We start from the raw sequence: 26,676 nt of genomic DNA, 5'->3' as shown, positions 1-26,676 counted from the left end.
GGAAGGGTGCAGAAAACTCGACCCCCCCTCAGATTCACCTGCATCTGTAGCTTCAGAGCACAGAGCCATGCCCATTCACATGCTTGCTGTGTGTGGCGGCGTTCATGCCATAGCAGATGTGAGATGGAAAACATTTATCATCTGCCCTCGGCAGAGTTTGCAAAAGCACATCCAGTTCTGTTGGTGGGAGGTATGGCGGTCACCCCAGCCCTGGGAAGGGACCCTGGACCCAACAGTTAAAGTGTTTAAAAAAAAAGGCAATTACTTATAACCCTTAGGGTGACCTCAAAGTACAAGACAAAGGTTTTCCACGATGACCAGGAATCAGACCCCCAGTCAGCACAGCTACCAGAACCTGCTCCCCAGGGGAGAACTGTGCACTCTGACGCCACACTCCTGGGGAATCACCTATGGGGTGCTGGCCCAGCTGCGGTGACATCAGGGGACAGGGCCTTTCCATATCAGGGACAAATCCGACACCAGTTCCAGAGAAAATAACGAAACACACTGATTTGGGGGGAAAGTATCCATAGCATTAGGGAGCTAAGACATTAAGGGAACATTGAAAAAGCAAAGCTAGTGTCCTCTTCTACCCAGGGGAAGAACCCATGGTGGGAATGCAGGTGGAGGCATAGCCAGTCCAGCTCTCAGTCCCAGGGAATTCACTCATCAAAGGACTTGCTCACTTTGAGAAGGTGATGAAGCCCCAGTCACAGCAGACGAGTTCAGTTTTCTTTCCATGGCAGCTACAGATGTATGGCTTTTGGGGGTTTTTCTTTCTTTCTTTCTTTCTTTTTTTTGGTCTACAGATAAACCTTAAGACTACTTTTGACATTTCTTCAGAGCAAAACTGCACCAGAGCCACGTGATGCCGCTGCTTTGTGACTCAGCACTGGCTGCCATGTGCGTGGCGACCACCCCCTGCTCATGGGTGCCTGGCACGTGAGCAGCTCATGGCATGGTGTGGGCATGTCCTTTCACCCACAGATCCCGGGCTCATATGGCCACGCCCAACACAGATGGAGGCAGTGGCGGGTCCAGCAGAGGCCGGGGGCTGCCCCTCACACTCAGATGGCCAGACTTGGCCAGACTCTCCCATAGTTGCTTATACGTCACACCAGGAAGTGAGGAACCCCAGCTGTGGAGCAGGTCACTTCTGACCCTGCCCTGACCCTGGTCACCCAGACGGGAGGAGTAATCGCAAGCAGAGGAGGGCGCCCACAGAACTGCAGTGTGAGACCCGTGTGTGGACTTGCTTCCCAGCACCAAGGACCTACAACACCCTCCTCCACACATTGGCTCAGAGGGAAAAACTGATGCTGTAGACAGAGCATGCTCAGATCAGAGGTGATACTATAAACTCAGAGCTGGCCATGTCCAGCCTGGTACCTGTGTTTGTAAATAAAGTTTTATTGGAACACTGCACATGTCCATCTTTATATAACTGTGTACAGCTGCCTGTGCACCACAGTAAACACTTCTGACACAAGCCATGTGGTCTTCAAAGGTGAAAATATTTATTCTCTGGTCCTTTGAGGAAAAGTGCTGACCACAATACACAAAATGAGAACAGCAGCTTCTACAGCCCTCACTACACCTCAGGCCGTATACTCAGCACATCTGTGCATTAATGTTTAACCTTGTAATCGTAAGAGAAGGTCTAGTGTTTCCCTGTCTTACAGATTGGAAAACGGATGCACCGTGTACATAAATGACAGGTGTCAGGATCACAGTCACTGTCAGATCTGCTACCTGACGAGGAAGGTGAATCCAGAACCTAGAGCGATGGCTACAGGACCATCGTTGGGGACCCTGGTCTCTGCTGTCCCCAGCCTCCCACAATCTCTTGCACATGGCAAATGCTAGTGCTGCCTAAAGCTCAGAGGGCCATGTGGTTCTGCTTTGCCCACAGCAGCCAGTGGTGCATTCGCAGTGCAAACACCAGAATGTTCCCACGAGGTCAGGGAGAGGCCAGGCTTACCCACTACCACCCACTATCTGCACAAGGTAGGCACGGGCCATGTCATCAGAGAGACAAGTAAGCAGGAAGGGAGGGGTACCTCCTGCCTATAGACATTCTAACTGCACGTCCAAAAACCCAGGAGAACTGCCTCCCAGTTCACGAGGCACCAAGGCACCAGGCTGATGTAGGAGCCACATGTGTGCTGCTGGTCACCCTGCTGGGAGGAAGGACTGCACGTGGAAATGAGACAGACATTACGGTAGGAAATAAAGACCCTGCCTGATGAAAACTTTACCCACGTTGAAAAGTAAAGAGCAAAAAGAAACAAGAAGCAAAATGGTGACAATGATAACCCGGGGCATTGGGTGTCCACAGAGGTACCTCTTCCTTGGCATTTCCCTGATTTGAAAATTGAGCAGGAACAATTGGCCAGCTTGGTCGGAGGAACATGAGATACTTGATCTTGGTGTCATATGAGCCCCACACTGGGCATAGAAATTGCTTAAAATAAATAAGAATAGAAATAAAATTGCCTAAAGTTTTTTTTATTTTTAATTTTTATTTGTTTTTTTAAGATTTTATTTTCATGAGAGGTAGAGACACAGGAAGAGGGAGAAGCAGGCTCCCTGCGAGGAACTTGATGTGGGACTCAATCCTGGGACCCCGGGATCACACCCTGAGCTGAAGGCAGATGCTCAACGGCTGAGCCACCCAGGCGTCCCTGGCCTAAAGTTCTTTAAAAAAGCTATTCTTTTATGTGTTTTCTGAGGTCCCATAATAGTCGGCAAAAGCACAATTTCAGGTCTGCCCTGACAGTTTCCTCGAAAAAAGGAGCTGCAGGATTCATTGGGGTGTGACCCCAGCCAGAGGCCTGTCCTGGGTGAGGAAGAGGGGGCACCATGTGCTATAGGGACAGCCCCAGGACACTGTGCAGCATGGCCGCACCTATGCTCTTCCATTCCAAGCACACGGCAGTAACGCGCCTGCCCCCACTTGTCCTGACTCCATGGCAGTCAGTCACCTCTGGATGAGGATGACACAACCTCCTGCTTGCACTCAGGAGTGGTGTATGGTCCCTAGCAACAGGAGGCCAATCCTCGGGCATTCTCCACTACTCAGGGCCACCCACAGCATTCCTAAGTGCAGCGTGGTCGACCAGTACTTGAGAAAGGAAAGTGAACCCCCTGAAATCTCCTAATTGCCTCGGGAGTCACAGGCCCCTCGGGACAGAGAATCTTCCAGCCCCACAATGCCCCCCACGCTGAGCTGTCTGATGGAGCCTGAGGGCTGGGACTGAATCTGAGCCCTCTAGGCGATCCTGATGACACTGAGCAAGTTGGGGGTTCTGGAGCGGCCACCAGTCCCCTGTTGGGAGAATGAAGCCTGCAGGTGACTCCCCCTGCCCTCCCCTTCACTCTGCTGCCTGTCACTCAGTGTCTGCTCCTTCTATTCTGGGCTTCAATTAAATTATGACTAACAAATTTACTGTGTTGTGAAAGTGCAGTGACTCATGTGCTCAAAGGGGTGGGCACTGGTCCTCCCAAGGTCTCCAATGGTTCTAGCGCATGCATGCCCTCCCACTGAGTCCCCCAGGGCGCAGCTTGCTGGGGGATCAACCTGGCTGTGGCTCTGCTCACCTGCCTCTCAGCATGTCAACCATCACTCCACTCGAGGCCTGACCTCCTCCAGTGGCCACCATATCCATAACCCCCACCTCTGCCCCCAGCACCCCCACCTCGATGTTGCTTGGTGAGTCCTGCCACCCGGCAACACACACCATCTTCAGCTTTGCTCTGAGGCTTCCTTCCAGGCTTGACGGGGCGGGGGGGGGGGCGGGGGGAGTGTCCATGCTCTGACCCTACGGTGCCAACCCTCCTAGGGGCCGGGCAGTAGGCGTCCCCAGCAGAATACCACCGTAGCCTCAGTTCCCCTGCTTCCTGAATGGTCATGGATAGCTTCAGGATGACCGCTTACCACTACTGGGTCCCGGTGAAGTCTCTACGGGGCTGCAGTCAAGTCTTCAGGTACAATTCATAAAGGAGAACACAGGATAGCACTGGCAAAGGGGCATTTAGTGTCTAGACACCACTTTGAACCGAGAACAAAGCACTTGTGTCCAAGTCACAGGCAGCCCGTGAAGCTCTCCCATAAACAAACAAGGGCGTAACAGGTTTGTTCTTTTTGAGAGAGTGAGTGCACATTCCACCCGAAATCACTGTAATACGATAAATTGAGGCACAGTTAAAAGGCTGTATTTCAGAGGAGTAAGCTAACCATTTTAACGGCAGCTTGCTCATCTGTGATCTGAGGTCACGCTAAGTGCAAAAAATGTCCCCAAACTACAATTTAGTGGGAGTGAGGGTGGGGGTGTGCATGCTAAAAATAGTCATTTCAGCTACAACCTGTAGCCCATTTTCCCCAGAATAGCTCAAACAGATGCAGTTTCCATTTTGGCAATTCTGTAGTTAATTTTAATTGCGGCCATTGTTTGGAACCATGGGCTGTGTAGCTGCGAAGGATGGTTCTTCCAGGGCACAGATGTGGATTCTGTGATAAAAACATCACTGCACTTGTTCTGTGCTGTTTGTGATGACATTAGTACTGAGCCATAAAACTTGGGGAGTTGATGTAGCCAAGAGCACAGAATGTGGCGATGGGCCCTGGATTTGAAGCGGGGAGAAAAATCTTTTTCTCCTCACCCCAAGGCCCCTGCCAGTGACCGTGCTCACAGCAAGCTCCGCAGACATCTACCCAAAGCCACCCCCGTGCAACAGGCCCAGCTCCACAGTTGCTGGTCTCGTGGTGTCTGCAGGCTCTGCAGGATGGGCTCCCCGGCCCCTGGCATCAGGCCTGTGGTAAGCCCCTTGGGGTGATGCACTCCAGGCAGAGTCTGCAGCACCTCCCACAGCCCAGTAGCCAATGTAGTGGCCGCGTGCACCCCTGGCAGTCGGGGCTCCAGGTATCCTGTCCCAGCACCTGTCACACCACCCCTGCTTGCCAAGGCCTCGTCATGTTTCAGGACTTGAATCCCTGTGGGTATCCTGCTGGCTGTGAGGGCTGGTGGGCGCAGTGCTAACTACTACTGGGCTGTGGTGGGGGATGTTCCTGGTCCCTGGGGCCCAGAAACAGTGCCAGCGATTCACCTGTTCAAAGGTCTGGCACCAACACAGAGAGAGGCCCTCACATGTCTATCAACAGTTCGCCACGAGCTGGGCCTTGCTGTCAACATTTTAATGTCTTACTAATCCCTGCAATGACCCTATGAGGTGGCGTCCCTGCTGCTCCCTGTTCCCAGGAGACTGGGGTGTGCACGGGTCACCCTGAGGTCGTGCAGCTGACAAGAGAAGGGCTGGGATCTGCACCCCAGAGGTGGCCCTGACTCTCTGCTGTGCCGCTGTCAGGAAGAACGAGGGGTTGCATGCACAAGCCTCTCCCTGCCATTTCCGTGGGCTACTCAGACTTCCGACTCTGTAAGTGGCCACGCCAAGGACACCTGTCCACAGACGAGCAGCAGAGCCCATCTGCCAAAGGATATCATGGCTCCCAGCCCCAGCCCTGCAGCCGGCTCTCCCCGCCATGCATGTGTGTCTGGGCTCCTGGGCTCCTCCCAGCTGCTCGTAACATCTGCAGCCCTCACTGATTAATGAGTCACATAAAATATGACATGAATTCCCTTTTACTTGTACCAAGGACAGACTTGTACCTTAAAACATTCTTTAAACAGCGTGACTGCTTACAAGGTGTTAGGTATTAACCAAATGCTCATGGCACAAGACACCTGGAGCCCACACCAGGTTGGGGAGACAGACACACACATAGCTGGGGTCAAACAGGCCCAGGAGAGGTGCCCTATCTTGACTAACCAGGCGTTCGGTGCTTCTAGAATACAGATCCTGTGAAAAGAGAAACTTGGTGTCTATGTTAGCTGTTTCTGGGATGTGGACTCTCCTCATGAGCATCGTAAACCAATCTTCTAAAACGATTGCTTGGAAAAGCAGAGTGGCCTGTGGTTGTGTCATAGGGATCACACAGAAACAACGGATGGACCCACTTTTTTTAGGTTCTATTTAACAAAGCCGGGAACATGATACATAGTCCATCTCCGGGTGCAGAAAGTGTGCTCTAGACAAGGCAGATGGGAATGAGGCCAAAAGTCTGATGCCTCTCCATCCAGACCCCCATTAATTCATCTAGGAAAATCAAGTCTTTTGGAATCTCACCATTCAGGAAGTAGGGGCTGGGATGGGTTGTCTTCCCTTGGAGTATTCATAATTCCCAGGGACAGTGGTCAGCACTAAACAGAGGCATAGAGAGAATGTGACTGCCAGACCTTTCCGGGATCTCTGAAGCAGGAGAGGAGGAAGGAGGAGCAGAGCCCACCTGATGGCATGACAAAGGTGGGCAGAGCAGAGGCACGAGGGTGGAGCCTGGTTACAGCAACCTCGTCCACAGTCCTGGGAGCCCAGGTCGTATCCCAGAAGCAATGGGGAAAGTAATCAGAGGAGCTTCGAAGTGGGAGAAAGATACTTTTGATCTGTGTTTTCAAAATGGCTTAACTGTAACACGGGGGATCTGGCAGCCTGGGGATTCCCAGGGACTGGATGCCCCCTGAGAGGCTGTGGCCAGGGTTCTGACCAGAGAGGAGGGAGGAACCTGAGACACATCAGGGAGGTAGTATCAGTGAGCTCAGTGGAAGGAACATCTACAGGTTTGGGGGAAAGGCCATTTATCCCTTGGTGCTTGTGCCACACAGGTGGCAGCCAGTACGGGTGGGCGAGGGGATGAAGGTCAGGAGGGAGTTGAAGGTGGATGTGGGGATGATTTACAGCTGAGCTGAGCTACTCTTGGAAGCTCCCACCTCGTTTCTCCCCAACTTTACCCCATGAGCCTCTTCCCTTTGCCAATTTTGCTTCATACCCTTTCACGGCAAGAAATCTTAACCTTGAGTTCTACTATGTGCTGGTCCTATGCGTTCTCCTGCTAAATCACTGAACCTCGGGGTGGTCTTGAGGACCTCAACACTGAATATAGTTGTTTTTTTTTTTTTTTTAAATAAGCAAACTGGGTGAGTTCAAGTCAACTGGGTGAAAAGAATTCTAAACAGAATATATATGGACTATCCTAAACCAGTAGTTTTCAAGCCTTTTAAAACAGTAGGATTCCAATATATATAAAGTTTTATTAAGTGAGGTTGTTGGTATTTTTTAATTTATTCTGCTTACTGGTTAAGATCCATGAACACAGAAACCCACCTCTTGCCCACTGTGGCATCCCAACACCTAACCCAAGGCTTCTATGCCTGTACTCAGTAAGATGTTTTCAATAAATATTTTATAAATGCAATGAAATAATTTAGGTTCAAATCCATAAAATTTACTTGATGTAACATCAGCTGATGAGAACAACAAAGTTAGTTTGATGAGCCAAAAAAAAACCCATACTTGCAACTGAGAGACCTACTATGATGGTGGAAACCTCATGCCTACTCAGCTTCCGTGCAGTTCAATTCAGAAACCAGCAGAATCTTAGACACATGCTCTTTTTCTTACCGACTTGTTGTCTGGAAGCAGGAGTGTAAGCCGACCAGGAAAGGGTTGCTAGATGCCTGCTCAAACACATGCTTCTCTGTCTGTACCCAGTCAATATCCTGAAATAGAAACCAGGGCGTGTTAATGAGGCTCCTAGATACTCTTCATCCTCGAGAAGGCGAGGCAAGAGAGAAATGTCTCTCACCTCTGCTTGTAAGCAGACAATACAGACAGGAAAAGGAAAGTGCCCATTAAGAAATACATCATCACCACCATCCCCATCTCTACCACCATCCTCACTATCACGTTCATCACCATCTCAATCATCGCCATCACCACATCATCATCATCATCATCATCATCATCACCAACACCAACACCATCTGTCACTGTCTCCACCACCATCACTAGCTGTGTGCTGGCCTCTGAGCTACAGGCTCTCCATGTACTGCCTCGTGTGCTCCCTGTGGCAGCCTTGGGGCTGGTGCCACCTCCACTTAAGACACAAGGAAACGGGACAGATGCTTAAGCAGATTTCCCCATGTCCCGTGCCCATCTCTAGAGCACCAGTCCTACCACAGAGCTCTCTCCCTCCCAATCGGCGTTGGAATTTGGGGAAAGCTGCAAATTCAAGTCACTTTAGAGTCATGATTCCACAGCTTTGATTCCATTCCAACCCAGAAAGCAGAGCTGAATGAGTTAAACGGCTCCTCCCAGGGGTGGAGAAGCAAGAGTGAAAGGGGTGTATCTGGAGAAGTGCTGCCTGCCTCTGAAGGTGTCCAGGAACAAATACACAGGTTTCAGTGGGGTTCGTCCTCTGTGGGCTCATTCAGGAGCCCCCTGTACCCCCCAAAACACCCCTTGGGTGGCTCAGCTTCAGAGCCATCCATCCATGCAGAGGACTCCCAGCCTTGCCTCTCCCTGATCTCTTGACTCCGAGCTCACGCAATGGCTGGTTGGTAGCCCCACGGGGCAATCCTGCATGGCACAGACAGCCTTCAACCGGGCTTCCAGCCAGCCTCCGCCACCTGTGCACCCAGGCACTCAGGTGAAAACCCTGGTGGGTGGCTGAGACTTCCCTCCCCTCCCACATAGAGTCATGCCACCAGGGTCACCTGTTTGCATGTAGTTGTTCCTTCCTGCCAGCTAGGCTCCCAGGGCTGTTTTAACAAAGTACTATAGACTGGGGCCCGAGAACATCCAAACTTGTTCTCTCACTGTTCTTTTTTTTTTTTTTTTGCAGGGCCACGCCCCCTCTGAAGCCCCAAGGGGGGACAATCTGCCTCTTTTGGGCCTCCATCAGCACGATGGTTTCCCTGTGCATCTGTCTCAACTCTCTGTCTTTCTCTCTTCCTGAGCCAAAGGCAGATACTTTACGGACTAAACCCAGGCACCCCCTCTGCCTTTCTCTAAAAGGATACCTCTCATTGGACTCAGAGCCCACACACATAATCCAGGACGATCTCCCCAAGATCCTCATTTATAATCTGCAAGGACCCCTTTCCAAATAAATTCAGATTCACAGGTTCCAGGGGTTAGGATGTGGACATATATTTTTGCAGTGCCCCTACAGCCTGTCCATGGCTCAGACTCATGGCCACAGACACCGGGGTCTCACAGATGCACACATGGACATGCACACAACACGATCAGACATGTGCATGCATGTGCGTGCGCACACACACACACATACAAACTCCCACTCACTGACTCCCAGAGTCACACTTTTTTTTTTTTTAATTTTTCTTTATTTATGATAGGCACAGAGAGAGAGAGAGAGGCAGAGACATAGGCAGAGGGAGAAGCAGGCTCCATGCACTGGGAGTCTGATGTGGGATTCGATCCCGGGCCTCCAGGATCACGCCCTGGGCCAAAGGCAGGCGCCAAACCGCTGCGCCACCCAGGGATCCCCCAGAGTCACACTTTTCTTGAGAGATCACCTAAAAGTCCCACCTCCATATCTTGGCCCACAGAGGACAATCTGAAGATGCCAAGTATGAACCAAAGCAGTGTCTCCTGAACGCCTTTTCTTTCAGTTTTACAAACTTGACACTGTACTAATTTTCCAGCTGGCCAGGGTCCCAGTATGGGAGTCTGGAATCATCTTGAAGTGCTGCTGACCAGCACTGAAGATGAGCAAGCCACTGCCTCCTGAGCTTCAGTCTCCTCAGCTATGAGGCATGTGTACCACCACTCACTTATGAGTTCAGCACTCAGGGGCCATTTGGGCAGTCTGTGCACTGCACAAATGCACCCTGCTGGTAGGGCAAGTAAAAGCTCTAGTTCAGCACCAGCTCTTCCTTCCAAACCATAAACCTGGGCCAAGGCCAGAAACCCTCCTGTGGTCTGCTGGGCCCACGGACATCAAGTTGCCTCATGTGCTACAGGGGCCTGAATGTAAGAGCATTACTGCTATCTATGTGTCAGTCCTTCCTCTGCTTCTAAGAGAGAGAATCTGCATTCAACTGAGAAAGAAAAAGACCAAAAGTACATGAAGCCAAGGAGCCCAGGTAGAGCAGCTCAACAACCCTAGTCAGCACAGAAATGTGGATCAAACCACAATGAGGGCAGATCATACCCACCAGAAGAGTGATAATCACAAGCCAGAAAATAGCCAGCCCTGCCTGGAAAGAAAGGGTGCACCGAACTGGGGCCCTTGCACTAATGGCAGGAATGTGAACAAGCAGCTGCTGGTCCACTCAGTGGTTCCTCAAATAGTAAGCATAAATGACCCTGTGGCCCAGTAGTTCCACTCCTGGATAAATCCCCCAAGAACCGGAAACAGGGACTTGAACAAATATCCACACGTGAACATTCATTCATTTGGCATGGCTCACAGGCACCAAGGGTGGGAGCAACTCAAATCTCTATTGACAAATGAACAGAGAAGCCAAATGTGGGCTGTTCATCAAATGGGATATTATTCAGGCATAAAAAGCAATGAAGTTCTGATTCAAGTCACGATGGGGCTGAACCTTAGAAACACGATGCTCAGTGAGAAGCTGGAAACAAAAGGCCACCTGGCATGTGATTCTGTCTACACGAAATGTCGAGAAAAGCCAAGTCCAGGGACAGAGGGCAGATGAGCAGTGCCAGGGGCTTAGTGCTCACGGACATGGTGTTTCCCTCTTGGGGGATGAAGGTATCGGGAATGAGATACCAAACGCCACATAAACGTGAAGTTTAATATAGTTAAAATGATGAGTTTTGTTACGTGCATTTTACTTCTATTGGAAGAAAAAAGCACCGGAAGCCAGGATGAAGACCCCAGAGAGGAAGCTCGAGCCAGCGCCTGCACTCACCTCATCATCGTGCACCAGCTCCTTCTTTACCACCTTCATGGCGTACATCTGGTCGTTCTTCTTCAGCCGGACCAGGAGGACTTTGGCGTAGCTCCCACGCCCAATGACCCTGATCAGGTCAAAATCCTGCAGCCCAAGCCCCTGAGATATTTTGATTCCATCCATCCCATCGATAACTGGCTTAAGGTCCTGAGGACAGGAGAGAAAGTGCAAAATAACAAGACTCCTCCCAGGCGAGGCTGATGTCTCCGAGTGGGCCCTGGAGCTCAGAGTGCAGTTCTGCTCACGGCCCTGACTCCACAGCCACCCCACACCCACCATTCTCAGACCCTGGCCACTCCATGAGCAGTTGGGTGCCCAGGGCCAGCCTCCCACCCACCCAGGGCTCTCCTGGGGGCTATGGAGTTTAGATAGCTGATGTCTGCAAAGCCTGGCCATGGCCCTGAGCAAGGGCTACTGGAAACACAAAATGAAAGAGAAAGATGATCCAATTAGGAACAGGAGCTTCCCTCCTATGGATTATTTCCAGTAAGGGTATTTTTGGTGTGGGCAGGAAGTAACTAAGTGCTGACATGTCCCAGACACAGAATGGCCAGGTAGAAAAGCCAGGGGACATTTGTCAGTTACTCTGGGAAAGCTTTGGCTCTTGCAAGGTGGGGCTGTTCTGAAGTTCTGGACAGAGGCTGCAAACTCCAGCTGGTGGGACTTCCTCACTCAAGAGAACAATCTCATATGCCTCACTTGTCACCCAGAGCTGGCCACACATTCAAGGCCAAACTGAACTTCTTGGTCCAAATCTGGGGAAGAAGACAAACAGGCAGCAGAGGGCTTTCCCAGAACAGAAGGAGCAAATCACGATCCCAGGGTTTATGCTTAACGAGACAACTTTGGAGAAGCTCCAGGCTACCTAAAGACGGGGATAGGTTCTCAGGGGTTGCCAGGGGGACCAACTGCAGGGTGAGAAGCTTGGAACTCAGTCTCACCCGCTGACCTCCAGGGATGAGAGAGGGGCTGGAGATTGAGCCCATTCTCCACCATCCAATGACTAAACCAATCATGCTCCTATTATGAAGTCTCCTAACAAACCCCCAAGGACAGTGTCTGGAGAGCTTCAGGTGGGTGAACGTGTGGAGGTAAGCCTGGACAGGGTACAGCAGCTCTGTCCCCTTTCCCATCCCTGGCCCTGTGCAGCTCTACCTTTGGGTTCTTTCTGAGCTACATCCTTTTATCATAAACCAGAAATCTATTAATAAGCAAGATGTTTTTCTGAGTTCTGTGAGTTGCTCAAGCAAACTAAAAGAACCCACTGAAAGGGTCATGTGAACCTGATTTACACCTGGTTGGTCAGAAGCACAGGTGACCACCTGGCCTGCAAGTGGCACCTGAAGGGGGGTAGTGTCATGGGCCTGAGCCCTTGAGAGGCTCCTTTGGGAGCAATGCCAGCTCCAGGTAGATGGCGTCAGGACTGACTGGAATTGTGGGGCACCTGACCAGTGTTCCCCAAGCACTGGAGAATTGCTTAGTGATGTGGAAAAAGCACAAAGGACAAATAAAGGAAGGGTTTTATGCAAATAAAATTTGACAAAAATTGCAGCTCAAGAGTCAGCTCTGGACCCACTCCACCATCTGGGCAGAGGAGGTGCTAGGGAAACCAAACCCACAGCAGATATGGTGCCACAGCCGGGCCCCAGAGAGCAGCCTCTGGAAGACTCATAGAGGATGTGCCCCAAGCAAGACTGAGCTACGACAAGGCAGCAGCCCATCCTTCTGCAGCCAGGTCCTGGGCTGCACATACCCCTCTCCTCTTTGCCCCCAACAGACCAAGCTCTCCATACTGCACACCCCATCCACCAAAGCCAGAGGGCCCTGTGGCCCAGGTGGGCAGTGGCCGCGGGAGCAGCATCCTGTTGCTTCATGAGGTACCAACTTCCCAGGGATGGGACACTCGTCCTGTGACAGGATACAGAAAGTAGTTGGAGAAAATGGAGGCACTTGAGCCTTGGGAGTGAGTGGAGAATCAAGTTACTAGCAAATCTGGTGAGCATCCACCAATATACCTCTGACCCTGGCCCACCTGGCCATAAACCTGCCCGACTCAGGACAAAGGCCAGACTATCACAGGTGATCCCTCCACATGGAGCCCTGCAGACGCTTGCAGCCAAGCAAGAGATTAAGACAATAAAAGCAAGTGACCCACTCCCCAGGGAGAAGCCTCATCACCTGTTCTCAAAGCACATAAGCAGGGCTCTCCTTGCAGCCCCCTGGGGAGCCCAGGCCACCCTGTGCTGATGTGGGAAGAGCCACACCGACCGTGGGTGTTGCGGAGGGCTCCCTATGTGCCAGGTGTGGCTGGGCATGCACACAAACACTCTCTGTACACTCACAGAAAGGTGTGGTCATTATCCAACTTGACAAAAGCAGATTCTGAGGTCAGTGAGTCCTCTGCCCCAGGACACTACATCTTCCAGTTGTACAGAGCCAGGAACAGTACAATGGACATTGTGTCCTCACACCTAAGATGCAGCAACAGCTCAGGTCTGCCACACCTAATAGCTTGGAGACTCCTTCTGCATTAAATATTGGAGACTCCGTGCCACTCGGCCCTGAAGTCTTGGCCGGCACCACCTGAGGTCCACAGACCACACTCTCACCTGCAGTGAGCTACAACTCTCAAACCTGCCTTGTTTATACTGAAATTTCCATAATTTCCTCAAAAATGAGCTAACAAACTTCTAAAAAAAAAAAAAAAGTGGAAAACTAATGAGCCATTTCATAGACTCACCTCAGAATCATCTTTAATGTTGTCGTGTTTCCGGGTTGAAGAAATGTAAGCAACTAGTGAGGAGAGAAAGAAAGTGGACATTGCAGGCATTGTCAGGACTGCAGCCTAAGACACAGGGCTCCTGAGGCCCCTCACTGGTCACAGACACCAGCAGCCCAGCTAGGCCAGCCACGCTCAGGCTGGACCACGGGCAGCCACACCTCACCCAGAGGCCTCAGGAAACGTGCTTCCTGGTCCCACCCAGATCTGACTGTACACCTCTGGGGCAGAGCTTGGGAACCTGTGATTGTGACGGGTTTTCCTCAGTGATTCACCTGGAAGTAATTATTCACCAGATTTCAGTGTCTAGCCTTCCAGATGTTGTTCTCAGTGTGTGCAGGTGGGTGGGAGAGGTGATGGATGGAAGGATGGATGCATGGGTGGATGGATGAGTGGATACGTGGGTGGCTTGTTTCTTAGGAGCCTCCTTTGTGTGAGCTACTGTGCTAAGTGATTTATGTTCGGCGGTCTCATTTCATCCTTCAAGGGCTCTCAGGGCACACAGGTCACACTGACCATGCGAGGGCTCGGGCTCTGAATAGTGCACACGCTTTGGGAGCTAAGAGTGGGGCTATTGGTTCAACTAGTATTCAGAATCTTTCTCCAAATGTTTCTGAACATTAAAAAAAAAAAAGTCTCTTCCTCACCAAAAAAATCTCACAGAAACTGAAGAAACAATTTGACAGCATGCCTTTCCATGGAGACCAGCCTAGGCAGCAGCCCACCCATGGGAGGGCCTGGCCGTGCTGGCCACCCCAGGCAGGGCATTCCAGAACTCCCAAAGTCGGTATGAGGGAGAATGCCCGTCCTGGACTCCTGCGGCAGCCACGCTGTGAGATGTGAGCGCCTAGGGAAGGCTGCCCCGCCCTGCCGGCTCTGCCTGGGGGGTGATGGGAGGCCCGAGACGTCCCTGACCCCGCAGGGAGGTGCGCACTGGCCAATATTGACCCTCTGAGAGCGATGGGGGCTAGAAGGGGTTGGTGGTCAGAGAGAGGGGGCAAGCAGCAGGCAGAAAGCCCGGGTGCCACCGGCAGGAAGAAAGCAGCCCCTACTTCCATGGGTGTCCTCAGAAGGAAGATCCACATCGTCCTTGTCATCTACTGCAGGTTCTTGGGAAGGCATGACAGTATCCTGCAGAGACACAGGTGACAAAGGGACCAGCAGGTATTACCATGTGGCTTCTGGAGACACTGTGACTTTCTAGAACCGCCCCTTGGGATGTACACATTGCGGCACATGTCCTACCATGTATTTCACGAATGCGCCCTCTAACCGGATTGCACTGGAGACAGGAGGGTCCACAGGAACATCTCCTGTGGTCGGGCACCTCAGGCTCTGACCTTTCCAGCGGTGCTTTAAAAATGGGGCATTTGTGCATGAAGTTAGGTAGCCTTCCCCCTCGCAGTGCTGCATCACAGAGGCTGGGGAGCTGATGTCACAGCAGAGGCAGCCCCCTATTGGCTGGCACGAAGCTCCCTCAGCCCCTGACTGACTGCATCTCTGGGGGTGGCCTTAGTGTTTAGGCTGTTGTGGACCCATGGGGTCAGACGGCATGTGCACCTTTGTGGGTTTTGGCAGCCGAGGGTAAAAGGACTTTAGGAAGACAGTGCCCATTCCCCCACAGCAGCCCGTGTAGTGCTCAGAGGAGCCAAGCCTCTCAGACTCATGCCTGCCAGAGGCCCAGGAGGAATCCAACGTTCAGAACGGTCCGTCTCCCACTCAGCACTTCCACGAGCACAACCCAGCCTGGATGCTCAGTAGGGAAACAAACAAAGGGCCAGCCTTGTGGGCAGGGGCACATAGAGGCCACATCTTCTGACTTGCAGAGCAGCACAGACGCGCCCCCCTTCTCCCATATCTTCACCCCAGGGCGGCCAAGGGCACTGGAAGCCCCTCTAGAGGCCCCCATGCAAGCTGAGGGCTCACAGGGCTTCGGAAGAAGGGCCCATCCCAGGTGCCAGCCTGGGTCATGGCTCTGCAATCCAGTCACCCCTTCCCTTTGTCTCATTGGTGGCAGGGTCCCACTAGGACAGAGGGAGATGTAGGGTCATGGGGGTCAGCATGGACAATGAGCCTGAGGCTGCCCCCCTCACAGCCCTGGGCCCATCTGGCCCACACTCACCATATGCCTGTTGCAGGTCAGCGGGACGAGCACGTGGCAGCGTTTATGGACTAGCAGCTTGCAGTTGATGCACCTGTAGCCCTGCCTTGCGAGACCCCATATCCTTTCGCTGCACTGGCCACAGTACGCTCTCTGCAGGCAAGAACACAGCCGTTAAGCCGAGGTCCTGTGTATCCTCTGATGCCCATGCTATACTGGGGACCCTGCTACGCACTGGGGCTTGTTGCATCTTGCAGTTGACTCCCTCAAAAGATGACAGGGATCTAGGACAAAAGGTGCCCTGATCACTGGTCACATCTGGACACCAGGCTCTGCCCAAGCTAAAGAGCCCCACTGGGGTCCATCCCAAGGTTGGGGGAACCAAGGACCCCAAGGAGGGGGCTGGGACTCCACTCATGCAGGAGTGATGAGACCCCTCCTGGGGCAAGGCCCCCCTGCTTCCAGGGGCTGGAGGGGGATCGCAGCAGAGACTCCCCTAGGCTGAGACAGGCAGGGGGATGTCCAGATTCTCATCCGTGTGACCAAAGAGACAGAGACTCTGCCTGGTGTTTGTTGTGTTGAAACTCTGAACTGCTAGGGGCAGTCTATGATTATCTTGGGGTGGGTATTTTTGTGGTATTTTTACAATCTTTGCTCTTCAAGGTTCTAAACATCTGAAATTAATGGTAACTATCAGCTTGTTTGATGGTTTTCCTAATTTTTAAAAAAGATTTTATTAATTTATTAGAATGAGAGAGAGAGAGTGAACATGCGAGAGCAGGAGCAGGGGGAGGAGCAGACAGAGGGAGAAGCAGACTCCCTGCAGAGCAGGGAGCCTGACCTGGGACTCAATCCCAGGACACCAGGATCATGACCTGAGCTGAAAGCAGACGCTTCACTGACTGAGCCCCCCAAACGCCCCATTTTCCTAATTTCTGACTGTTACAACATGCATGAAGATGAATGTGTTCAGAAATCTGGTCACATGCGGCAGCGGGTGCACCTGCATGTCAGTAGCGCCGGGGTCCCGAGAACATCTTTTTTCTAGCCGTAATCCTATGCATGTTTTAGCCGCCTTGTGCCATGTTTAACAAATTTCATTCTTTTGAGAGAGTCTAATTACTCCTGAGAACAATAAAAAGGACCATAACTGTTCTGAACAGAGTTCATTTACAGCAGCTGTGGTGCGTGTGTGGGAGGCACAGACTGGCCACGTGTCTGGAGCTCACAGCCATGGGCACCGAGAAGCTGACTCCTCATCCTTGAAGCGCCAAGCAGGGAAGCAGCGCCCAAGGAGGCTGGTCCCCACCACTGAGCTTCTGGTCTTGCAGTCAGGCCTGGGGCAGTGCCCGGCACACAGTGCGTGCCCAATACATGTTCCTAAGGTCAGGTAAACACACACACACCCCGCTACTTTTAACTTTGGAAACAGGAAAGAAAAGCGTTTATTGCAAATCCTCCGTGTGGCCTAAAGCATCCATCCCACGAGCAGCCAAATGCAGACTGTGTGGCTCCGTCAAGGAATGGGCCAAAGTGCAGCAGGCAGTGGTGAGGGTCAGCAGGGGGGTGGCCGCTGGGGCACTTCTCCAAAGGCCTCCAACCCCAGCCACTGTCGTGTCATGCCAGCATTGACCAAGCAGGGCAACCGCTGCACGCCTGACTTCGGAATTCAAAGGAAAACTTCAAGTATGAAGACCTGTTTTCATTCTCTTCTATGTGTTCTGCTGTCAAACAACATTTGTGAAGCCATTTAGAACAATTTACCTTTCCTATACGATATGCTAACATGCTTAGCTTTCCCAAGGTCCCTGCTTCATGACTGATCTGCGATGCTTGGGTCCTGTTAGGGGCAAATTCCCAGCCGCTCGGTGCCTTTACAAATTCACAGATTCCTTCCCAGAGATAAGCAGGGGCCAGCGACCAGCTGGTTAGGAGCAGCGTGGCCTCGCCAGGCTCCGCACCAGGGATCAGGAAAGGACATGGGATTCAAGTGTCCATGCTGCTCAGCAGAGGCTGCCACAGCACTGTCAAAGGCTCTTGATCTCAGACCTCTGTTCGAAATATTAGCACCTCAGGAAACATGACGCTAAAAAATAAAATAAAATCTAAATGCCTTGGGATGCCTGGGTGGCTCAGCTGTTTAGTGCCTCCCTTTGGCCCAGCATGAAGCCTGCATGGAGCTGCTTCTTCCTCCGCCCGTGTCTCTGCCTCTCTCTCTGTGCCTCTCATGAATAAATAAATAAAATCTTAAAAAAAAAAAAAAACCCTAAACCCCAAGCTTCAACACTTTGAAATCCACATGAATGAATAAATTAATGGGGTGAAAGTATTTTTAAGTCTCCTTCCATGCTGCCGACTCAGTTCCTTGTTCATATTTTCATCACATATTCTCCTTTTCAGTCCCGCTTTGGTCAGGGCTTCTGCTGGTTCTTGCTCGGATGCCCTGTTTCCACTGTCCTCAGCACTTCTGACTGAGCTCAGGTTCCCTTTTTTTTTTTTTTTTTTTTTTAAAGATTTTTTTATTTACTCATGAGAGACACAGAGAGACAGAGACACAGGCAGAGGGAGAAACAGGCTCCATGTAGGAAGCCCAATGCAGGACTTGATCCTGGGACTCCAGGATCATGTCCTGAGCCAAAGGCAGTTGCTCAACCACTGAGCCACCCAGGAGCTCAGGTTCCTCTGTGGGGTCGGGTGCACTGCTGAGAACCAGCGCCCCTGGGGGCCCTCCTGGGCCTGCCTGTTAAGCTGTGGATCAGGGCCACAAGCAGATCGGGAGTCCAGCTTGAGGCTTCGGATTCTCCAAGCATTCCTACCTCATCATACAAGGTGTAAGAAGCTACTGCTCCACCTGCGGTGTGAGGGCAGCCTCATTCCTCCAACGTTTTCTTTCTTTTTTTTCTTTTTCTAGCTGCTTGGGCCAAAAAGCTTGGGAGAAACCCTTGACCAGCATCTACAGGAAATGCTCATGCCCGGGGGTTCCACTCTGACCTCGCCCTTGTGCCTCCACTCCACCCCCCACCCCCCGCCCATCTATGTCACTGGTATCTCTTTTTCTAGGGTAGAGGTCTTCATTTCTTCTCCAGAAACTCACTGGATCTCTCCCTTTGATTCACCAGTGGAACTTTTTCTCACTGTTCTAAAAGAAAAGTCCTGTGAAGGGCAAATACAGATCTAGGTTGGGAACTTCAGTCGTGCGATGCCCACTCACTTTCTGCCCTTGGGTCACCAATGAAGAATATGAAAAATGATCTCTTGTGGGTTTTACTGCCCAGAAGTCTTGCTGATTCCTGTAGAACCAAGTGTGTGGCTCTTAAAACATCCTTTCAAGTGATAGGTGGAGGTGAACTGCACAATCCTGTGATTAACACAGTGAATGGTTCAGAGCCAACCTCCAGGGTCTGATAAGACACGGGTCTTAGAACCAAGGACAATTGGGGAGGATCAAAACTGGCAACTAATTGCAGGCCTGTCTGCCTCCTCATTCTGTGAGCAACTAAACAATCTAAGTGTTGAGGGTCTTTGCACTGGCTCCCTTCTTATCCTCCCTGTGTTTGTGAAAAGCAACTTTTGGTGCCCTAGGGGTAGCTAGACATGTATAATAGGGTGGGAATGGGCTGGTAGGAGTCCCTACTCCTCCTTGGGGAGGAAAAGCCCTTTCTCACTGACTCTGGGGAGAGGGCAGGCAGGGGGAGAGCGTGAGGGTCTGTACCCTGCAACCAGAGAAATGGGTTTTTCTCCTAAAATCTGCAGGGTAGCAGAAGCCAGATTCCTCTGTACTCCCTGGGCCCCAGCCTGTCTTGCTGGGTGGGTGGGCTTCATCTTGGACCAATGTCAGCTGTAATAAAGGAAAGAGCATTTCCCTGAAAGTCAACATGGTGTGGGAGTGGGGCGGGGCTCCTAGAACCCGCTGTCTGATATTCCAAAGGTGGCCAGTCCCATCTGGCCAAAACCCCTCTCTTTCCAGGACCAAGCCAGGGCCCAGATATGCAGAAAGAGGAGCCACCTGGTCACAGAGCTGGCTGGTAAAATAAACATGAGGTGGGGGCAGCGGGTGCCTTGCACCCTGGGGTTTGGGCCTTTCCATGTGTTTAGACGGTTAGCAGCCAGGGTGCATCACTTCTGGTTGGCTCACCACAGCATCTCCCATCCACACCGCCAGTCCATCCAGAGATATGAGAGAGGTCCATCATCTATGCATCCCCACCCCTGTCCTACTGCTCCAGCAGGGTCCTCTCACACACCCACCTCACTAGGTGATGCCTGACCCCCCAAGTCACCCTATGTTCTCCTGCACCCACCTGGGTTCTCATTCCTGACAGACATGCCCCATTCTTTCCTGGTCCCTAACTCAGTGCCCCTAGGTCTCCAATCTGACTCCTCCAATCACTATAGCAACAAATCGGTGTCAGGAGTCCCTGTGCCCAATGGGGAGGCAGCAGACGCAGAGTTGTGGGGAACACCAGGTGTATATGTGAACGGGGGCCACAGGGAAAGGGCTGCAGGGATAACTGTCTGAGCCAAAACAGAAAGTACAGCAGAGCATGAGCTCTGAGCACGTGGAGGTGGGTGGGCAGGGTGGAGTGCTCAGCACATGCAAAGGCCCTCAGCGAAGCATGTGAATAGTGTCCCCCAAATTCACGTTCCCTTAGAATCTCCAAATGTGACCTCCCTTGGAAAAATAATTTTTGTAGATGTATAGTTAAGTTAAAATGAAGTCATACTGGAGTGGGCCAGCCCTAATCCTGCCTGGTGTCCTTGGGAGAGAGGACAGGTCATGTGAGGACAGAGCATAAGTGGGGTCCTTGCATAAATGGGGTCCTTGCAGCTACAAACTGAGGACTGCCAGCAGCCCCTAGGAGCAACAAAGACACAGGAAGGACCATCCTCTAGAGCTGAGGCAGCACGGCCCTGCACACACCTCGGGTTTGGATCTCTGGCTCCAGGACCAGGAAAAAGTGAGTTTCTGCCTGAAGCCCCCAGACTGTGGGGCTTGGTTCTGGCAGTTCCAGGACAATAAAGGTCCTTGGCCTGCAGGATACCTGTAGGCACCTGAATCACATCACTTTCAGAGAACATAAGTACATCCTGAAGAGAAAGGATGGAATAGGTGAGCCAGGCAGTGGGGCCACGTGGGCGGCAGACACGGAGCTTCCTGGGGTTCCCAGGGCACATAGGAGACGCCTGCGGCCAGGAGGACACACTGAGCAGCACAATATGCACACCAGCATCGTTGGTCAAATCTGCAGACCCACTTCTGGATGCAAGCAGGGCAAGATCTCAGAGCCACTGTGCTCCAGCAAGAGCTGCCTGACCCCGGCCAGCACAGAGACACGAAGATGTACACGCTGCATTGCCAGGCAGCCACCACATGCAGAACAGCCTTCTGAGGTCTCTGAAGCCTGGTCCACTCTCAGAGGAAGTGTCCCCACCTTTCTCTTCACTGGTGAGGGCATTACAGGCTGGGCGGGGACAGCCTGGGGGGTGCTGGGGGCCAAGATGGCAGCACTCACCCTGTTAAAGCGCTTGGCCTGGAAGAGATGGCCGTTGGCGCGGTACAGCTTCCTCCATCTTCTGGCTCCACGGCGGTAGATGGATTCTAGGGGGGACAGGAGAGAGGGGTAAAGAAATAGCCCAGCGGCCTGCCAGCCCCACCCCTCCCCACCCAACGTGCCCACGGGGATGGGCCGCCCCAGAGCAACAACAACTAAGCATCCCCCAGAGGGTCCGGCCAGGAAGTCAAGCGGCCAACACGCTTCCAGACCGCCTCCCTGTTTTCCTTTCCACCGTCCTTCCCCCCAGGCATGGAAACCAGGTCCCATTTCCACTCGGGTGCGGTTCGCACAGGCTGTGAGCTCACGCCTCCCGATCCAAGGAGGGGCAGCGGCTGCCACGTGGAGTCCATGGTCCTCCCAAAATGCAGCCTGCAGCCAGGCGTCCTGCCCACCTGGACAGGAGACACCCCCGCTCGGTGTTATGCGCCCCCGCGCCAGTAGATCTCAGGGCAGAGGTGAGGCAGACACACTGAGTACTTATGCTGAGTCAAGGGTTACCAAACATGTCGTTTTCAAAAACTACATTCAATAATCCAAACTTGTAAGAAGGACGCTGCTAATCAAAAATGCCAGAGCTCGATGTGTAACTAGAACTGTTAGTTTCATTCTTCCCTAAAAAGGTTCGTGGTTGCGCTCCTTTCAAATTCTCCGAACCAAATGCCGGTACAAACAAAATACTCAGGATACAACGGGAAGCTTTGTGCTTTTATAAAGTTTCATAGTGAAAGCCACTTTCATGAGTCATGGAAGTGCCACGGATATACACCAATGTGGAAACTAACGAAATGTTTTTAAAACAAGCAAATTACCAGCTCTGTCTGGACCACTGACATCAGGTCATAGCCTCTGCAGAGCCCACTTCTCTCCCTTTCAGTGAAAGATGGGGTGAGAAACAGGAAGTCCAGATTCTTCCGGGCAGGAGCCCCACAGCTCCTGGGCAGCTGAGGTTTGGCAGACGCCCATGCATCGCCCAGGACCCCTCCAAGTTTTCCTGCCACAGACTCTTCAGCTGATGGCCAGACGAGAGCAGGGCCTGGGGGACCAGAGGGGAGGCCACACCAGCCTTCCCCTCCTACTCCCCCATCTGCAAGTTCACACTGGGCATCAGGCCTAGGGTCCACGGACACAAGTGCCACCCTCAGGCCACCTGCCCCTAGGCTCTAAGGAGTCCTGGTGACCCCCAAGGCCTTTGCCTGCACAACAGGGTGTGTCTTGCCATATCAAGCCCTTCCAGCCTACTGGGCTCGGTTTGGGGGAAGCCTGGCCAGGGCAGGTCCATGCTAATGTCCACAGGACTGACCGTTCCCAGGTCCCCACGCGTGCCCCCAACCCTCACTGCAGGTAGCATTCACAACCCCCAGCTGTCCTGCAGAGAGAAGGTACTGAGTGTCCAATCCAGATGAGGGGACACAGAGATGCAGAAGGAGCCAGCTGGCCCGCTGGTTTTCTTGTGCCCACCACACAGAAATCTACAAATACTCCCTTTACATTTGGCTAAAGTCGCCGGAAATAAGACACATCAAGATGCCCTAGCAGAGGCCAAGGGGTGTGAAGGACTGCACAGCATGAGAGGGCAAAACCAAGGGGTACACATGGCCCCCACAGGCCCAGAGTACAAGTAACGGCTGCCCCTTCTCCACAGTGAGAAACACCCAATGCCTGTAGCTGGACTGTCTGCCTGACCCCTAATTCATCCACTGAAGCCCTAACCCCCAGGGGCCACATTCAGAGGTGTGGCCCCATGCTGGGATTAGTGCCCTATCAGGAGAGGGAGAGACCCCAGAGCTCATGCCACCCTGTGCAGACCTCGGGGCAGGGGCTATCTGGAAGCCAGGAATCTGACCCTGACAGCACCCTGACCCGGAATGCAGGGAAGTAAGTTCCTGCTTCTTGCACCCCGTCTGGAAGCCCCAGCAGACTATGACACCTGCCTCACTTCACACACAAATTTGCCCCCTCCAAAAATTAGAACTTAAACATGAGGAGCAAAATGACAGCAAATTTTAGAAGGAAATGTAGGAGAAGACCTTAATAATATGAAGAATTCAGAAAACATAAAAATACTAGAAAAAGTGGCAGGTGCATCTGAGTGCCTTGAAGCGAGGGTGTCTGTCCATCCAGAGGCCATCATGACAGCAAAAGATGATCAGTGTAAAGGATCGGCACACAGAGCAACAAGAATCAATAATTCAGGATGCATACAGGACTTCTACAAATAACAAAGAAAAGATGTTTCACAGAAGAAAGGCAGTGAGAATGACCAGAAGAATCTGAGAAACCTGACTGGCCAGGATTAATCTCTGTAACCCCAAATGTAGAGCAACTAGAGATTGCTTTTTCTCCCAGAGGGAGGCTAATTGTTACAGGAAGCACAGTTGTGACACGAAATCTTCTAGTATGTGAAAGACCAAAGCCAAGTTCGGGACAGAGTGGCCTCCAGCCGACAGTCCATGGCGGGCAGGTACTGGTTAAGCTCTATCCTGCCGGTTGCTAGGGACACACATGTCCGCCACCCCGTACACTCTGTGAGTACGTGAGCAACGTGTTCCTCGGGCACCTGAATGCCACTCTGACCACAGGCAGGGGCGCCAGGGTTCAGTCAGTGAAGCATCTGCCTTTAGCCAAGGTCGTGATCCCAGGGTCCTGGGATCAAGTCCCGCATCCTGCTCAGGGTAAAGCCTGCTTCTCCCTCTCCCTCTGTCCCTCCCCCTGCTTCCGCTCACTCTCTCTCAATCAAATAAAATCTTAAAAACAAACAAACAAACAAACAAACAAACAAACAATTAAAAGAGTAAAAACAGGGGAAAGGACCAGAGGTAGCAACAATGGTATGGCTATAAACTTTTCATGTATTTCCTTCCAGCTCATATTCAAATCATTCCATCTCATTTTTTCTTTAAGGATTCATTTTAAATGTTTTTTTGGGGGGGTGCAGAGGGGAACAGGTGCTGAATTTTATTTAAATAAAGTATATCAAATTTTTAAAAATGAAACAAAGCTCTAAGTAGGCAAAGAAAGGCCCTGTCCCCAGCTGCCAGCCCTCCCAGAGGCGGCCCCCACCCCTGCCACTGCTGCCCCCTAGGAAGTGACATGGGATGTATACCCGAGTCCATGTCCTGCCACACCCTTGCCCACCACTGCTGCCCACCTGCCAGTTCATGTTGAGGCAGTAGCATGGTCTTGCTGCTGTCTTTAACTGGTATGGTTTCAGAAAATGTGTACGGGTGCCCCTGGCTGGGGTAGGACATGGTGGTTCATCTTGTATGTTAGCTGGACTGGGCCAGGGTGCATGGATATGTAGTCAAACATTACTCTGGATGTTTCCATAGGGTGTTTGTTTTGTTTTGTTTCTTTTTTTTTTTTTTTTAGGATTTTATTTATTCATGAGAGACACAGAGAAGAGAGAGTCAGAGACATTGGCAGAGGGAGAAGCAGGCTCCTCAAAGGGAGCCCAAAGAGGGACTTGATCCTGGATCTCCAGGATCACTCCCTGAGCCAAAGGTAGATGCCCAACCACTGAGCCACCCAAGTGTCCCTGTTTCATTTCTTTTTTTGTTTTATTTGTTTTTTAAGTAGGCTCTCCGTCCAGCCTGGAGCCCAAGGCAAGGCTCGAACTCACAACCCTGAGATCAAGATCTAAGCTGAGATCAAGAGTCAGACACTTAAGCCACTGGGGAACCCAGGCAGCCCCACGAGTGGTTTTGGATGAGACCGCCATTTCAATCCTTGGGTTATGAATGAGGCAGGTTGGCCTCTGTGATGTGGGTGGGCCCCATCTAATCAGTGGAAGGGGACCAGCATCCTCTGAGCAAGAGGGAATCCCGCAGCAGCCAGACTTTGGATTCAAACAGAAGCTTATTAGGTCCATACTGGGTCTGCAGCCTGCCCGCCTGTCCTGCAGAGTCTGGACTTGCCCACCTTCCTACCTGCACGGGCCAGTTCCTTACAACAGAGCTCCTCTTCGCTTGACACACATCCTATTGGATCTGTTTCTCTGCAGAACCTGGACCCACATAAGGTCCACAGGATGGAATTTACCATCAACCCCATCCCATGCAGAGACAGGGAGGCATTTCCAGGGCCCCTGGCACTGTGGACCCTGGAGGGGTGCTGGGTGCTTGGTACCACCTCAGAAAAGGCAGGGGAGCCCCTGGGGAGTCCTCCATGCCCAGGCTACACAGTGGAAAAGCAGTGGTCAGGTGAGTTGTAACGAACCACAGGGACAGCAGGACATTCTTCACTTACATACACATAGTTTATTTCAGATTTACAGAAAGTTGAAGGGCAGTATGGGGAGCTCCCACACACCTGCCTGCAGCTGCCCTGCTGCTCAGCACCCGACTTCCCTCAGACGCACTCATCAACACCAACATGAGCACCAGTGCTATTTCCTAAACTCCAGCTTTAGCTGGCAACTCCTCAGCTTCCTTCTCAATACCCTTCCTGTTTTAGCACAGACTCTGGGGGAAAACCGCAGAGACAGCACAGGAGTCCACAGGGCGTCCTCGCTGGCTAACGTCGTGCAAGCGTGCGGCACATTTGTTCCAACTAATGAAGCAATCATCATCTCTATTCAGGTTTCCTTGGCTTCTCCCCGAGGCCCTCGTTCTGACACCACCCAGAATCCCACACTGCATGTCCTACACTTTGCCCACTGTCCCTGCTCTCGACGACCCCGCAGGCAGTGAGGCGCACAGGTCAGATGCTGTGTCCAATGCCCCTCTCCTGGGGTTTGTGGGTGTTTCTCTCAAGACTGCACTGGGATTACCACCTCCTTAATTTTTTTTTTAAGATTTTATTTATTTACTTGACAGAGAGCAAGAACGAGAGAGAGGGAAAAGGGGGAGCAGCACAGGGAGAGGAAGAAGCAGACTCTCTGCTGAGCAGGGAGCCTGATACAGGGCTGATCCCCGGACCTTGGATCATGACCCGAGCCCAAGGCAGACACTTCACCGACGGTGCCCCCCAGGCGCCCCTTACCTCCCTAACTTCTAAATCAACTGAGCACCTTTCCTGAAAAACCCACATTCCTACCATGGCAGCCCCCAAACCCCCCCCCCAAATTTTCAAGCCTCAGCCTCTTTACTAGAAGGTTCCCCAAGTGCAGGGCTGGAGGCAGCTGGATGGTACCCACTGTGCCTTCCTGAGCCCCTGAGCTCAGAGGTGACCATGGAGGCAATATGGGCCCAGCCACCCCCTGCACTCAGAGGCCAGGGCTGTCAGCCTCGTGGGCCACTGGCTCCAACAACGGTCACGTTTGAAGATTCTGGGTTTCTGCCTGGAAAGTCACAGCCCCTATTCCTGATCAGAAGTGACAGCCGTACTGTAAAAGGAAGAAAAGAGCGCGTGTCCTCAGAGAACATGTGTGTGGAGGGATGGGCTCTGGGAACGAAGCTGCCCTGCGCC

The 26,676-nt window shown here is 52.1% G+C and overlaps 1 protein-coding gene across 5 annotated transcripts in view; it reads right to left on the bottom strand.

Moving 5' to 3' along the window:
* Positions 1 to 26,676, bottom strand: part of PRKCZ (protein kinase C zeta) — a 100,816-nt gene that overhangs the window by 10,461 nt on the left and 63,679 nt on the right. For all 5 annotated transcript variants that reach the window (XM_072731040.1, XM_072731041.1, XM_026007162.2 and 2 more), the window contains 6 exons: positions 21,229 to 21,314; positions 15,737 to 15,868; positions 14,667 to 14,745; positions 13,576 to 13,628; positions 10,794 to 10,982; positions 7,513 to 7,610 (listed from right to left, as the gene is read on the bottom strand). In XM_072731040.1, the coding sequence (XP_072587141.1) occupies positions 7,513 to 7,610; positions 10,794 to 10,982; positions 13,576 to 13,628; positions 14,667 to 14,745; positions 15,737 to 15,868; positions 21,229 to 21,314 (637 nt within the window). The remainder of the gene's footprint in view (positions 1 to 7,512; positions 7,611 to 10,793; positions 10,983 to 13,575; positions 13,629 to 14,666; positions 14,746 to 15,736; positions 15,869 to 21,228; positions 21,315 to 26,676) is intronic.

The sequence above is a fragment of the Vulpes vulpes genome, chromosome 12 (assembly GCF_048418805.1).
Source record: "Vulpes vulpes isolate BD-2025 chromosome 12, VulVul3, whole genome shotgun sequence".
NCBI classification, from domain to species: Eukaryota; Metazoa; Chordata; class Mammalia; order Carnivora; family Canidae; genus Vulpes; species Vulpes vulpes.
Note: the sequence above shows the minus strand (reverse complement) of the source record. Positions and strands in the feature narration are given on the sequence as shown.